The 15,034-nt window shown below is 39.1% G+C and overlaps 1 protein-coding gene across 6 annotated transcripts in view; it reads left to right on the top strand.

Annotated features, from left to right (window-relative positions):
* LOC121322455 (receptor tyrosine-protein kinase erbB-4-like) overlaps positions 1–15,034 on the top strand; it is a 277,382-nt gene that overhangs the window by 213,740 nt on the left and 48,608 nt on the right. For 2 of the 6 annotated variants that reach the window (XM_041262471.1, XM_041262469.1), the window contains exons 12-17: positions 667–866; positions 1,699–1,831; positions 5,927–6,020; positions 8,499–8,653; positions 11,165–11,209; positions 11,375–11,449. In XM_041262471.1, coding sequence (XP_041118405.1) covers positions 667–866; positions 1,699–1,831; positions 5,927–6,020; positions 8,499–8,653; positions 11,165–11,209; positions 11,375–11,449 — 702 coding nt within the window. The remainder of the gene's footprint in view (positions 1–666; positions 867–1,698; positions 1,832–5,926; positions 6,021–8,498; positions 8,654–11,164; positions 11,210–11,374; positions 11,450–15,034) is intronic. The other 4 variants (XM_041262473.1, XM_041262470.1, XM_041262474.1 and 1 more) reach the window with 2 other exon arrangements.

Genomic DNA, 15,034 nt, shown 5'->3' with positions numbered 1-15,034 from the left:
ATTGTGGCGAATGCAGAGTATGTGATTTTACAGAGAAGTGTGTTGTTTATACACATTAATTTGACATCAAACCTAACTTGGTTTGAGGGCTCGCTACCTGGCCGACTGAACGAGGCGGAAACCCCCATAGACAAAACCTCGAAATTGTTTTTAAGAAAGGTAGAGATGGGGAAGTGGTGGGTTACAATGAAATCCAAACACAAATGAGAGGTAGCTCATCTGATTTTCCAAGAAGCACAACCATTATGTCACAGTATCTAAAAGAAAACACATTTCTGGATGAGATTTGAAAAATAAATAAAAAAATCTGAAGGGGGTAGAATAGCCTACTTAATTATTACATTGCCCTCCGCCTCTTGGAAGAGCAGAAGAGAAAATGTGTTCAATCCAAAGTGATGTCATTCGTCATCTTGAAGTCACTTGAAACACTGCAAAATGTGTTTCAGGCTCTATATGAGATGCTACATTGTTCATTCATTGATTCATTAATTCATTCATCATTCGACCAGCTTTAAGAGATGGCACCAGGTACCCCAATGCATGAGGCCACTGACCAACCAGTAATCTACCTAATAATGTCATAGCAGCATTTTATAAGCAGCATCCTGTAGATCCTTTGTAATTCATTTAGTGGTTCTGTCCTTACTGAGTCTGTGTTTTCTACAGCGGTATCTCCTTGCTAATCCTCAAGCAGCAGTGGATCTCCTCCCTGCGGCTGCAGTCGCTTCAGGAAATCAGTGCTGGGAACATCTACCTCACCGACAACCACCTCCTCTGTTACTACCACACCGTGAACTGGACCAGCCTGTTCAGGACCAGCTTGCAGAAGACCATCATCCGCAACAACCGCAACCCCAGCAACTGCAGTGAGTCAAGGGGCACGGAGCATTCCTCATTGCACTGCTCCACGTTATAAGGCAGTCCTTTACATCCCTAGACGGTATAAGAGAGTATGGTCATGGCATAGAACGTGAACACCTGGAGAGAAGAGCAACAAAAGGAAAATGACGCAGTTTCAATCAGAACCAACATGGAAACAGCAATGCCAGGCCAGTGCACGCTAAACAAACAGTCAGAACTAACTAAAAGCCTGTAGGGCATACCTGCTGTTAAATGCAGCTAGGTGCTATTCTTTAAGAATTCAGATGTTGCATTGATTCCTCACATCTTCAGGAGGTGTATATTTTAAATGTGTGAAATGGCATTATAGTGGTTTCAAAGCTACAGCTATAAAAAAAACAATTGTTTTATCACAGCTGTACAGATTGGTCACAATCTGGGCTACAACTCTGCTTCTCTGCCTCATGCAGCATAGGGGAAGGGTGAATACTGAAAGGACTGCCCTGTATTCATACAAAAGTTTAAAAAACAGCACCAGAGATCCATTATAATCCCAGTGTATTCCCCTAACAAACCCCAGCAGAACCATTAGCAGACCAAAGCATTACTAGCCATGGCATTGCTATGGAACTAGACTATTGCACAGTGCATGGTACAGTACTATACTATTTCAGTTGGTTCACACCATTGGGATACCATTGGTCTACCAACAGTTTGTACCTTTGTAGCTGCCTTCGGGGGACCATTGCCCTTTACTATAGAACCATTGCATTGTCATTGTACAAAATTGCCACTGCAGTGTTGCAGAAGTTTGGTCAGAATGCATCCATGCAAGTGCATTTTCTTGTGTGTTTTCAGCTGCTGAGAAGATGACGTGTGACCCCTTGTGCTCGGACCACGGTTGCTGGGGTCCCGGTCCAGACCAATGCCTGTTCTGCAGATTCTTCAGCAGGGGAAGGACATGCATTGAGTCCTGTAACCTCTATGAAGGGTAAGTGAGTGCAGCCCATTGCACTTGTTCTGAATGGTTCTAGAATTCAGAGTTGATGGCTGGGTGTCCATAATGTCCATAATCAACCTTAACTTAACCAAATAAGAACTAATTTCCCAATTTAAAGGGGATTCTATCAGGAGCAATATTGCTTCAGATTACCTATTGTTCTTTGAAGACCTAACCCGAAATGTAAATCTATGCTAAAGTACCCACTTGTTTATGTCTTTGCTCACAAATTAATTATTTCTGAGTTATACTTGTGTTTATCCCATTCTTAGTTAACAATTTACATATGATAATATATTTCATTAAGTTATTTAGTTTTTTAATGGAAAAAAAACGGCTTTTCTTTGGGCTTTTCTGCATTCAAAGCTTGTCAAAGCTGTTATTGTGATTTCAATGCTACAAGCCATTAAAATCTGAAAAATAAGTACGCTGTGGAACACTGATGTAACAGAGTGGAGGCTGGGCACGAACCGGCGACCCCGTGACCCTGCATACCACAAGAAAGAGCCGGGCTCGTCTGCATTTGTGGTTTTATCACACAAAACTGGCAGTTACATCCGCAGACACATTGTATAAATCTTGATGTTCTCCATAACCCCATACTTATAAGTAAGACTAACCAAGCATCTACCGGTCTGCCCAATCACTTCAATCACACGTTGGGTTCTCTAGTCCCACCAAGGAGGGATGCAGGTGTGCACGGCCTCACCCTTTGAAAAGTGATTATAGAATGGAGTTAAAAAAAATAATGTCAAGCACAAACATGTTTTGAACCTTCTGCTGGGAATACAGGCAAGATTGGCTTAACACTGTTTTCCCTGACAGCGGTGGGTAAATAACCTGGCTCACACAAGTCCCATGCTTTCCCCCCTTAAACTTGGCGAAAAAGAGCACCAAAAAAGAATGACATTAGAAGAAGAATTGCTTATTGGAGTGGAAATTAGAATCGGTTTCAAATGGGATTCGCTGCTTTGCTTAGGTTGAAGGTTTCAGTCCATTAATCAACTTCTGATACCAAATTCCGTTTTGCTCTTGAGTCATCTTCACCTACAGTAGGATGTTAAAGTAGATATCAGGAGAGAGGGAGGGCAAACAGACACTGTGTATAGCTAGAGGGTTATTTTATTGGGCGTGGTCAATTGTGTTACTGCTAATGTGGAAGAATCTGCAGGGAGATGTTATCTGCAGTATAAACAGATGTGGGGATACTGCATTCTGTCATATTTAATTGAATCCTTTTAAGAAGTGCGGTGGCCATATTGAGCAAACTCTTTTTGGCATAAGGCTTCAGCAGCCTCTGTGAGCCTCGTTGATAATCCTTGAGCCATGCTTTCCATCAGCTGGTGTTTTCAGCATCGTTCTGTTTTTAATTGTTATTCCACAGTGGCAGTGAGAAGATTGGGGCAATCCTGTACTGGAACTGCTGTTCAGCTGCATGGAACACCATATTGTTAAGCCTCTTTAGTGCTCTATTTTCACTAATATTGTAGTTTGAAAGCAGTGATTTCAGTGCAATTAATTGTGCGTCCAACAACCTTCGGGAAATGACAAAAAGTGTTCATACTATCCTGAGCTACTAAACCTCATTTATGGTGGATGTTAAAACATGGTAGGATTTAAAATAGCAGTAAAGAGAGAGAGAAAAAATAATAATGCTTATGGTTTTTAAGCCTAATTTCCCAGGATAAAGGCTGACAACAATGCAGTCTTAAAATTTGTTGCGTAGCCCAGATAAACAGTAATTTATTTTAATTAATTTTCCTCCCCAAGTGGCTATGTGTTTTAATTAAAAAGTAACCCTGCCATACGATGCACATTTTTACTGAGATTTCACTTAATCTTCCTTCGTGGGGATACAAAGGGTTGACAATGCTGGGGTGAAGGTGGATGATAATTCCTTTCACATCATTATCCAGTCAGGACAGGGTCTTGGCTCAGAGAAGACTTCCTGGTGCTGAGTAGATTAAACAGGAATGAGGTTATGGGGTACTGCTAGGTTTCACTCCCTGATAAGCATATAAATGCTCTTTCTTACTATATAAAAAAAAAATTGTGTTACTATATGAATTAATTTTCCGTACTGGGGTTTTACATGCAATCTGCGATCTTGCGTTAAATAACCACTATTATTATAATATAAAATCTTACAGCTATCCAAAAACATTGAACCCAAACAATGGGTGAATAAAAATAAAATACAAATTCGGAGCATCCCAGTGCGACCTGCTAAAAAACAAACAATACAACAATAAATCTGTGCGGCGTGTTCATCCCAGTGAACAAAAAAGATTAGGCAGAGTAGCATCATGTACTCCCCCCTCCCCCCGTAGGACCAGGCTATGAGTAAGGTGGTGGTGGTTGGGGAGGAGGTGGTAATTCTACAGAGTTTGCAATATATATAAACCTTATAGGTTGATTGGAACTTGCTGGTAATAGGCTTGTAGATTAACCAATGAATGGACCAGGCACTTGTACTATAGATTTCCTGCCTGAAACATCACAAGCTTTATATTATTTTAACACAGATTTTCAGTAAAACTTCTTCCTCTGTGCATCAGCTATGCAGTGGTGGAGTAATTGCAGTTGGTTTTCAAATCTGCAGATTACATTTAGGACAGACAGACTCCTGTGCTGCATGTATGCCTGTCCTCCAGCAATGTATTATTATATGCAGATTGCAGGTGGTTAAAATGGTAAGGGTTGGGGCATGGGTACAATTCTGCAACTGAGCTTGGGTGCAACTTCTAAGCTCAGATGGAACTTGAGATGTTTTAAGGTGGTATTGCTGAATTATGTTTTATTGCTTCCTTGTTGAAAATGAATGCAAAATCATGTCACCTGCATGAAAGCACATTGAATTCAGGAGAGATGAGAATGTTCAGGAGAGCACGTAAATTTACCAAAATAAGTTTTTTTTAAGGTCTCAATTTAAATAAGTTAATATTTTATTTCATTCTGTGTATTGCCTTTTGCAGGAACTAGCTTACATCAATTCTTGCTAAAAGGTAAAGGGACTCTCAGCATGTTTCCCTGTGGACTGGATCTGCTCTGTGTTTGTTAATCCGTTATTTAATTATTGATTATTATTCCTTTCACCCAGCATACTGACCTAGGATAGGAAACTTCCAAAGCTCACTGACAGTCAATGTTCTGCATTCTGAAATTAAAAATAAATAAAATATTGTCGTAATACAATAGTCTCTGACTTTGGGTCTGCTGAGCCTACAACCACGAATACATTGAAATAATATGGCATGCATGTAACTGCACATGATAGCAAAAGGAATTCTAGCGATCCATGTCAGCAATTGGACTTCATTGCCTCAAGATGGATTGTTTACCAAACTGCTGCATTATCTCTGGCAATGTCTTCACTTTAAAGTGGTAAACAGTCTTCTAACTCTTTCTTAGAAGCTTAGTAAACACATTGTGAAAGAGTGGTAAACCACAGACAAAACGAAACTAAAGAAAGATATGCTGTAGCTGACTATTTAGTTAGCACAGCCTCGTGTGACAGTGCCATACTTCTCTTCTTTCTTGTCTCAGCATCAGCAGAATTAGTGGAAGAGGCTGTCGACTAATCCAGCAAACAGTGCTGGCCAAAGCCCACTGAATCCTGTGGCTTATGTACTGATGCTCCTGGAATTAAAACACAGCACCCACTATTACTGAACAATCACGAGCCATTAGCTAGAAGTACCCCATCTCTCCTAGCCCTATAAATCAGATGGAAATATTTTGACCCTTTGCTTCTGGAATCTGTTTTCAGTTCCCTCCAGTGTTTCTCCTTTGCATCAGAAATAGCCTGTTTCAAATTTATGATCCCGATCTGAAATGTGCATTCCTACAAAATGCTTAATACTGTATGTAAGGGTTCACTCTGACCAGTTTTAACGTTGAACGCCCTTCAGCAGCTCAGTGTGGAGTAAAATCAGTTATATTACTGCACACATACCTGCACTATCGCCCATCAATTTCCATTCACGCAAGCGGTCACTTACACAACCTGCAAAGGAGAAAGCGGGGCACGAAAATACCATTATTGATTTTTATCTTTTTTTTGTATTCAATTTTTCAATTTCCCAGGGATTTCCGCGAGTTTGCCAATGGATCAGTCTGCATTGAGTGTGACTCCCAGTGTGAGAAGGCTGAGGATAATATGTTCACCTGCCTCGGCTCGGTAAGACTTTGCCACTGTTGTATGACATTTATTTGGCTGAGCTCACAGCCCCATTACCATTTGCCTTCCACGCCACCTGCTTAATATTATAGAGTAATGTTTAATTATCTAGCAAACCACATACTATTTGCCATAAATGTAATTTCTCTTGCTGTCATATAACATAGCATTACCCCTATTTTGCTACAAACAATACTTGTCACACAACAACAGAAAAGTTGCCCTCTGTAATTAGCTTCCATTCTATTCCCCTATTCTGGGTTAGCAGTCAGGGGTGACTCGTTGATTGAGCATTAGACATCATCTAACACCCTAATCTAATCTAATTATATGTCAAGAGGAAACAATTAAGGGTTGCTAAACTCCATCCATCATTTACTAAAAAATAAATGTCATTATTTTTAAGGGCAGGGCGCAATGATGGAAGCCCATATTGGACATTGTATTGTAATAGGTGTAGTCCAGTGTGTATACGTATACAGCCAGGCCACTGGTGCCACGGACAAGCGGATTGGCCAGCGCTGGTATTCTTAGTTACCTTAAAAATGAGCAAAAACATCAAGTGCAACAACAGCCTGTCTGTGTAGGTGGAGGACGGCCCCTCCTCTTTCATTCCCCCACCCCCTTGCTGTGTATTTAATCGTCAGTGAGAGTGAAGCCATGCTTTGCTTACCCGGTCACATGCTGTTGTATGCCTTGTAATCTTCGCTGTGGAGACGACACTCTCCTATATCTGAGTTTAACCAAGGGAAACCTAAATAAAATGAAAAGCATGTTCTGTCTGCGACCAAGAGATTGAGTTATCATTTACTTCTGCTTTCTGAAAAATGAGATTATAACATGGGAAACCGGGAAACAAATGCTTATTAAACATATGTTGCTTTCTGTTTTGCTGAGAATATCAAGATGAATAGACTTTAATGTAAAAGTCAATATCTATATAATGTGTTATGATGCCATGAGATTCCACAGAAACATACAGCTGAATCATTCTTTTTAAAGGAATCAACACCTAATTGAAACACTTTACTGTATCACACAAGTTGTGGTGATCTGCAGATCCAACCCTCTGCCACACAACTGTTTTTTAGCTGGTGAAACTATAAGTTTGGGCTGGCATTTATAAGAGTGATTGAGGTCAAGTGTTGATTTTGCTTTAATTAACACATCATAGATGATTTTAATTACAATGATTATCACACAATATATTCCACCTCAAAAAAGTTCAGACTCCAATGAATTATATGCACTTCAGTCCTGTATTTTGTTCTGCATACAGAAAAAACCTGTGTCCTGTGCTTCGTATTAGAAATATTGACACCCAACAAAATAAAAAGAGAAAAGTAACTTTGATGCATGCTTGATGTATCTGCAAAGAACAGCACCTTTGTTTGCCTGTTAACCTTGCAGCCTCAACCGATACCATCATTTAATAGCGGAAATAATTTCAATGTTAGCCAAGAAGAAGGAGAGTCATACACTACATCGAATCTTAGAAGAGCAGGTCCTGGTCCGAGTTCACGTTCAGTTAATCAATAACCTACAGTGAGGCTCGCTGGCTGTGCAGGTCTGCTCCTGAAATGTGACTCAGACTGTCATCCCCTCTGAACTCTGCTGCTCCTAATCTGTGTGTCATCTCGTCCTCTTTGTACAGGTTCTTAGTTCTTGCTAATATATATCGAAGGCTTCTCTATCTCATGATCCTCCAGGTGTAAACAAACAGTATCCTGGTAAACATGCATTGATTTGGCCATAGTGTTTTTATCTGTCTTAAAGAGTAAGCAGCTTCAATTTACATTTTCGTTTTTACCTCCTCCTCTTAGCTTATGATGGTTTCGGCTCATTAAGAGAGATTCTTATTGCAATTCATGAAATAATGTTACCTGTGTGTATGGCAGGTAACTAGAAGTGAGCTACTTGAGTCTCTCTCTCTCTCTCTCTCTCTCTCTCTCTCTCTCTCTCTCTCTATATATATATATATATATATATATATATATATATATATATATATATTGAAGTTTACTTATTCATTGTCTTTCGCCATTGCATGTGATCTCATTAAATACATCCTCAGTACAATTTTTTAGATCATAGTATAATGGAAGTAATACAAGTTTACGTTTAATCAGGCAGCAAAAACATTCAAATGAAAAAGTCAGAACAGCCCAATGTGTATTGATGTTTAAAATGTTTAGAAATATCTCATGTTCCCAAATGTTTACTCCCGTCAACATTTTTCTTAAAACAAAGGAAGACAGTTTCTTTTCCTGTCCCTCAGTGAGAGAATGTAGCGCCTTGAAGGGCAAACTCTTGTTCAGTTTATCCCTCTCAGCTCGGAGCATTTAGCTCATATTACAGTCATAAATTTCGGATGACTTTTATTCCTTTTGTTCTTTGAGAGATGTTTAATATTCCCTACATTATTGGATTTATTTGTTTTGGTTTTGTTTGTTTTCATTGATGTATTTATCTTTATAGGGACCAGACCACTGCGTGACGTGCTCTCATTTCAAAGACGGCCCCAACTGTGTCGAGAAGTGTCCTGATGGTCTGCAAGGAGCCAACAGCTTCATTTTCAAATATGCTGAGGCCAACAATGAGTGCCACCCCTGCCATTCAAACTGCACCCAGGGGTAGGTGGAGGCTGGTTGTGTTGGCAGGATAAGCCGTGTTGTGTGCGTCAGCGGTGTGTGGGGATGGAAGGAGCGGGGGGGTTGTATCCCTAATCATTGTGATAAATGAGAGCTATACAATGAAAGGGAATTATTATTATTATTATTATTATTATTATTATTATTATTATTATTATTATTATTATTGGTATAACCAGTTGGCCTGTGATGTTGAAAAATGTAATTTTACAATAAATGCACCTGAACCCTCACAGTGCAGGTAATGCAGTCTGCAGCGAGGTCTGGATGGGTGTTCTAGAAACTAAATTCATAATGAATTACAATGTAGGGGCATTTAGAGTTCAAATGTTTAAACTTCAGCCAAGTGTTAAGCATTATGTGATGGTTAAAGTTTAATAATGGGTTGTTAATACTGTAGCTTGAATTACATTTTCAGTTGCGTGTTCAGTTGTCCCCTTTTAGGATGCGTGCAGTCATTCAGACGGGTTCTTATTGAAATACTCAAAATATACGTTTTTTTATTTGTAACTCAGGCTAGACCAGCAAAAGTGTGTTCATTAAAGAACCAGCTACATCTAGTGCACAGCAGTGCTGTATATTGCCAGCAATACAGAAATAAACTTGACCCTTAATACATTTGCAGTAAATGGTATTATATTTTTTAAATGAAGAAAAAATACATGAAAAAAACAAACATCATAAAACAGGCAATGGAAGAGTTAAAAAACTAAAACATTGATACTCACTCTTGTGCTTCACATGTAATGCACATGGTTATAATAATTTATTTTTTATTTATTTTTGCTGAGGGCAGTTTTCTCTCTATGATGAATAAAAAAAATTAACAAAATATGATTTTAGAGAAGCGCTATTTCACAATTTCTCTACAGTGTAATACCATTAGCCACTCAGTAAAACAGAAAGAGCTATCAAATATTGCCTGGCTTAAATTTTATTTAAATAATTTAAATCCACTAAGGAGATAATTGGCGGACAATGAAGTGAATGAGAGAAATATGTTATTGTGCCGCATTGCAAACAGATTTTTGTGTACGACTGTGTCCTGCTCTTGCGACAGCTAAAATTAAAACAGTAAATTATTTAACACTTAACGCTGATGCCAAATGGGAATGCCATTTGCAGACCTGTTTAATTAATCGGCCTTTTGGAAAAAAAGAACACTGGGAATGAAAGAGACAGGTGTCAGTCAATCTGGCACTTCTGAGTAAGCTGAAAAAGAGCTACAGTATGAAGCAGAGACCTTTGGCACTAATTATACTTAAAATGGTTATTATGAGGTTATTATCGAATCTCCTGGAAGCGTGACTGCTCCTGCAGCGTTGATGAGCTTCAACTTACCAATAAAGGAGAGCCTGAAACAGGATTCTCCTGATTGGTTATCAATGCTTGAGGAGCATCCTGGCCATCAAAGCATTGCATCTAATGTGTCACCAAAGTATGCTGGAGCATAAAAGCTGGTTAATAAGCTGTTAGTGATAGTCATGATAATAAAGAATGCTACATAAAATGTGTTTAGAATAATGTTAGTTCACATTGATGTTTTACAGTTATGGTTCCAAATAGGCATTTGCCGTCTCAGTTTGTGCTGCCTACAGTAAAGGCATAGTTGGGTGATCATTTTTATCCCCAGTATATACATAGAATCGGTATAGATAGAAATCTGGGGGGGGGTTCTTGTTCAGTTAGTGTATTAAAATATATTGTTTTGTGTCCAGCTTCCTATCCTAAGAAAGCGAATCAGTAGTGCTGTCATAATGCTGATACCTGAAGGGCGATGACACACTAATCTTATGAGCTGATAGTGTTTATAGTTCAAATCCAGTTTAATGCCTTCAGTCTGTTTAATATAGGCATGGGATGTGGGTTAGCTCTTCCATTTTCTTAGCTGAGTTGAGACCACACAGAGACTCATATGTAGGTGCTGTACAGGTAGCTTCAGAAAGTATAGTGCTATGGAAATACGTTATATATTGGAGTAATCCAAAGGAATGTTTTAAAAATCAGAAATTGCTTTTGCCAAATAATGGCATTCCTTTCTCATGAAAGAACATAAGTGGTGTGATTCACCCCATTACTATCCATAACTTATTTATTTATTAGTTTTGTAAATGTATAACCTAGTAAACAAAACAAAAAATACACAAATTCCCAGATTGCATTTCCAATCCACAGTGACCGACCTCACTAATCAAGCGCAAGGTGTTGTATGTGGAGCCATCCCCAGAAGTCTAATGGAAACATTTTGTAGTCAGCATTTGTATTTAAAATAAGATTTGTGCTGACTATTGGCAGAGAGAAGGCTTTGCCAGCAGCTGCAGCTGTCTGTTTGTATGACGAGAGGTAAGTGTGTATCTGCTGTGCTGAAAGCTGTCATTTAAGAATGGTGATCCACTCCCAGGACTGCTAGAGTGTCACTGATGGGCTGCCTATGTCCCCTCCAGCAGGGAATGAATAATAAGAGAGCTGTTTTAACTTTGCTGTGCTCCACAGGTGCACCGGCCCCCGGATCCAGGACTGTGTAGGCATGATGGATAGGTAGCAGCCTCCTCCTTTTAATTCTTTCTTTATTTCTTATGCAGTGGTGTGGCGTTCAGTGGTGTGAATGCTTTGCTGGCTTTGGGGAAATGCAGTTTGTGTGTGTGTGTGTGTTCTTTATTTTTGTGTGTGTTTTGATTTTTTGTTTTAATTATATATACACAGGTGTAGAGGCCCTACTAGTGCCGACTGCAATTTCTATCCCTGGACAGGTCATTCCATATTACCACAACATGCTAGGTAACCCCCCCCCCCCCATCATCACACTCATCCTCTTCTTCCCTCCTCTCATATGCTAGCCATCTTGACCACGCAACCCCCACCCCTCACAAGCACCATGTGAAACTAACTACTGCTCTGTCATATGGCTTAAGCACTATATAAAAACCAGCAAATATCACTGTTCACATTTCTTAAAGAACCTACACCCCTGTGACATGCAGTTCCGTATTCTACAGAAAGCACAGGCTACACTGCTAAATATGCACACTATTGGAAGGACATTTTATTCACTTTGAAGTTGAAGAGGAAAGGCTATTCAAAGAGTTAAGAGCTGAACAGGTAATGTCAACAGGTAGTATGTACTGTAAAGTTGAGAAGATAAAACACTCATTCAACTGACCTTGGGCAAGCAGTGTACTGGTGAGGTCTGAGCCTTCTTGGTCCAAACTTGTTGGAAATTGCACTGCTCTGTCAGCACCCATGTATAGTTTCTCTGACAACCCCTCACTCCAGTAGCAGGCATGTTGACTTCTCTGCAGTTTCAATGGCATGGCTTAGGAATATAAAGTGATTGCACTCTGCTCCCCTGCGTTGCCCTAACGATTAAGGATCATGCTCTCGCTAATCATAAAGGTCAAGCCAGGCATTGTTGAGATGAGCAAGTATCAGTGTAAGATTCAACAAAGCAATCAATATGTGTGTGTGTGTGTGTATGTAGTCTTCAGCATAATCAGCAGGGTCATGCAATACAATACGTGTGTCTTATAAAACAGATGGTTTTAAGTGAGGGGAACGACCATTTGTAATTTTATGGGTTTTTTGATGTGCAATGTGTCCCTGGAAGCCTGGAATTTAAAGTTAAAATGAAAGTGGTTTTAAGAAGGTGTCATGTAGCTGAAGCCCAACTGTGTCATCATGCTATGATGTTAAAAGCATTTTTTTTTTCCAGAGATGTTGTTCCAGTATGTGTAAATGGACAGGGTTTTTTTTTTTTTTTTTTTATCAGTAATAGTTGCCAATTTGAGCCTTGGAATGATTGTGCAAGAGTGCAGTGTTCCTCATAGCAGACATGTATTATAGGGTTGGAGCAGAAAGCCTTAGAAGGAGAGTGAAGTATTTTTAAAAGCATTGATTAGACAATGGCTATGTGCAGAAAATGGTGGTAATGGTTCCCTTACCACATTGTATTTGCTGTTATTTAATATCAAAAGTATTGTGCTTACATTTATTAAACCCTGAATGTTAATGCCACGAAGTTAGCAAGCACATGCTTCAAAGTTTCCAGAAGGGGCTTGAGTCCACTTCTCCCATCCACACACGACTGAATCAAGACTTAGTGAACCAGATTTCTGGCTTTATATATTTTTTTGTTGCTACTAATCATCCTGGCTTGAATGTGAGATTCTGATGAGTCCTTATCATTTGAACGCCTTCAAAATTAAAACCCATGAGACTGCTTATATATATTCCCATAAATTGTCCTTTTTCATACTCTTAGGTGTTTTGTGATTGGTATTAAACACGCTACTTCATATTATTATTATTATTATTATTATTATTATTATTATTATTATTATTATTATTATTATTATTATTATCCCAGCAGTGGCTCTTAACAGAATGAGGTGTGCATTATCTTAATATCTCTGCCATAAAACTGCTGCTATAAATCTGTTCTGTCACAGACCTCCTTCCCCTGTATTTATATTGTCTTTTACGATGTTAATAAGAGGGGAAGTAACACACACCTCAGGGGAAACAGTGGGATCAATGCAGTTAAAATGTGATGGTATTGACTGTATATCAGCTGCTGATTATATCATTAAAACACAATCCAAGGAATTGATATTGTAATATCTTCCAGCCATATTTAAACAACCTACATAGCTTGCATTGTAGTATGATGCACACTTCCTCACTATAAATGCATTGAGTTACATTTAGCTGAGAGATAGGCTGGGCGAACCCTGTATACTCACTGACCATATAGTTATGTGTGTATGTATGTAGAAATGCTGGATTAGTTAGATTTGATTATTGCAAACTTTAGTCTCCACCCATCCACAAAAGACATTAGCAGTGTCTTCAGTAGGAGGAGGTGAATGTCATAGTCATGTGTCTGTGCATGTAAAGGTCCATTACATTAATAGGATCCAGAGCTCATTTTCATTGAGGCCCTGCTAGGTGTTTCTACTCCTTAGACTCCTGGACCGCATCTCAACTTGAATGTTTCGAAGGTTTTCCATTACTTTTCTGTTCCCTGGATAGCAAAAATGACACATTTTGGTCTCAATTTAATAGAGTAACAAGCCACACCCGGTTGTTGGTTCCTGAAGGAGCTCTTAATATTGTTAGCAACCTTGAGTCGAAAGTCATTTGGGGGGAAATAACTTTTGTTGAAAATCCACTGTGTTTGGTTAATTGATCTTGAGCTCTTGAGCACAAACGGTTTGGTGTCTGGAATTTACACAGACGCAGCTGCCTGATTGGAATTAAATTTAAAATAAATAAATAAATAAATCAGAATCCAATGCCATTTAAGAAGCTGGCATTTCATCTCTGAAAAATAATAAAAAAAAAAAAAGATTGAGGCCCCTGCTGATTGTGCCTGTATTGTGGAGAGAGTAAGAGGGGGAGGGGGAGTCTTAATTAACTTGCCATAGACTCTCGTTCAACCAAACAAATGACCTTTAACTAGTCAAGCCATGCAAATTCCACTAAATAAATGACTCTCCCCCTCCCCCTCAATCTGCCTGTCACTGGCAAGTGAAGAGCGTCACTTTTAATGTGCATCATACTGCCACCTGCCTGATGTTCCCGGCATCAGAAAAACAATCACATGTCACCCAAGTGCCAGCCACACTTTGCATCCAAATGAATGGTCTAAGCGTTCCTTATCTGAAAAGCCAAACCTGCATTAACTTCTTTGCTCACGTGTTATGCAATGATTATTATTTTTCTGTCCATGGTTTTATTAATTGCTAAAGGTTCCAATTCAAAGAGTTTCCAGTTTATTTATAGCATGACATGTAGATCAGTAAAAAGCCCACATTTTTACCCCCTGCAGCTCCAGATGCACAAATTGAAAAGGTCTGCAAAAAGTGTTTGCTTTTTGTGCTGTAAGTGGAAGGAATTACAGTACATTAAGGTGTTTTAAAGCAGGTGCAACATCAGTGAGAGGCAAATCTCCAGAGTACAATAAAACAGTTGTAACAGTAGTACAACAACTTGGTTTGCAGAAGGGAGCAGTTCAATTATTGAGTCGTTAATGTTTTGCTATACTGATACCATTCCATAAAGTCATTTCATTCCTCTGAAAATGTTCCTCTGTGCTTGCTTTAAAACAGGGCCTGTTGTACTTAACACTTCATAGTTTTAACAGTAAAGAGAGAAACCACAGAAAAGGCTGCCAACAGCCATAGGAATTTGGCTGCCAACAAGCATAACATTTAATGCTGGAACTGCAAACAGAGACAGTATTTGCATTAAATCAATCCACTGTGTGACTGACGAGCTATATAGCAAGGAGACTTTATCACAAAGCCCTTTGGTCCTGGGGTTTTACAGCTTCTGTCTGCTGGCCTTCAGATCAATATATTATTA

This window comes from Polyodon spathula, chromosome 10, assembly GCF_017654505.1.
Source record: "Polyodon spathula isolate WHYD16114869_AA chromosome 10, ASM1765450v1, whole genome shotgun sequence".
NCBI classification, from domain to species: domain Eukaryota; kingdom Metazoa; phylum Chordata; class Actinopteri; order Acipenseriformes; family Polyodontidae; genus Polyodon; species Polyodon spathula.
This window is presented reverse-complemented; position numbering and strand designations above follow the sequence as displayed.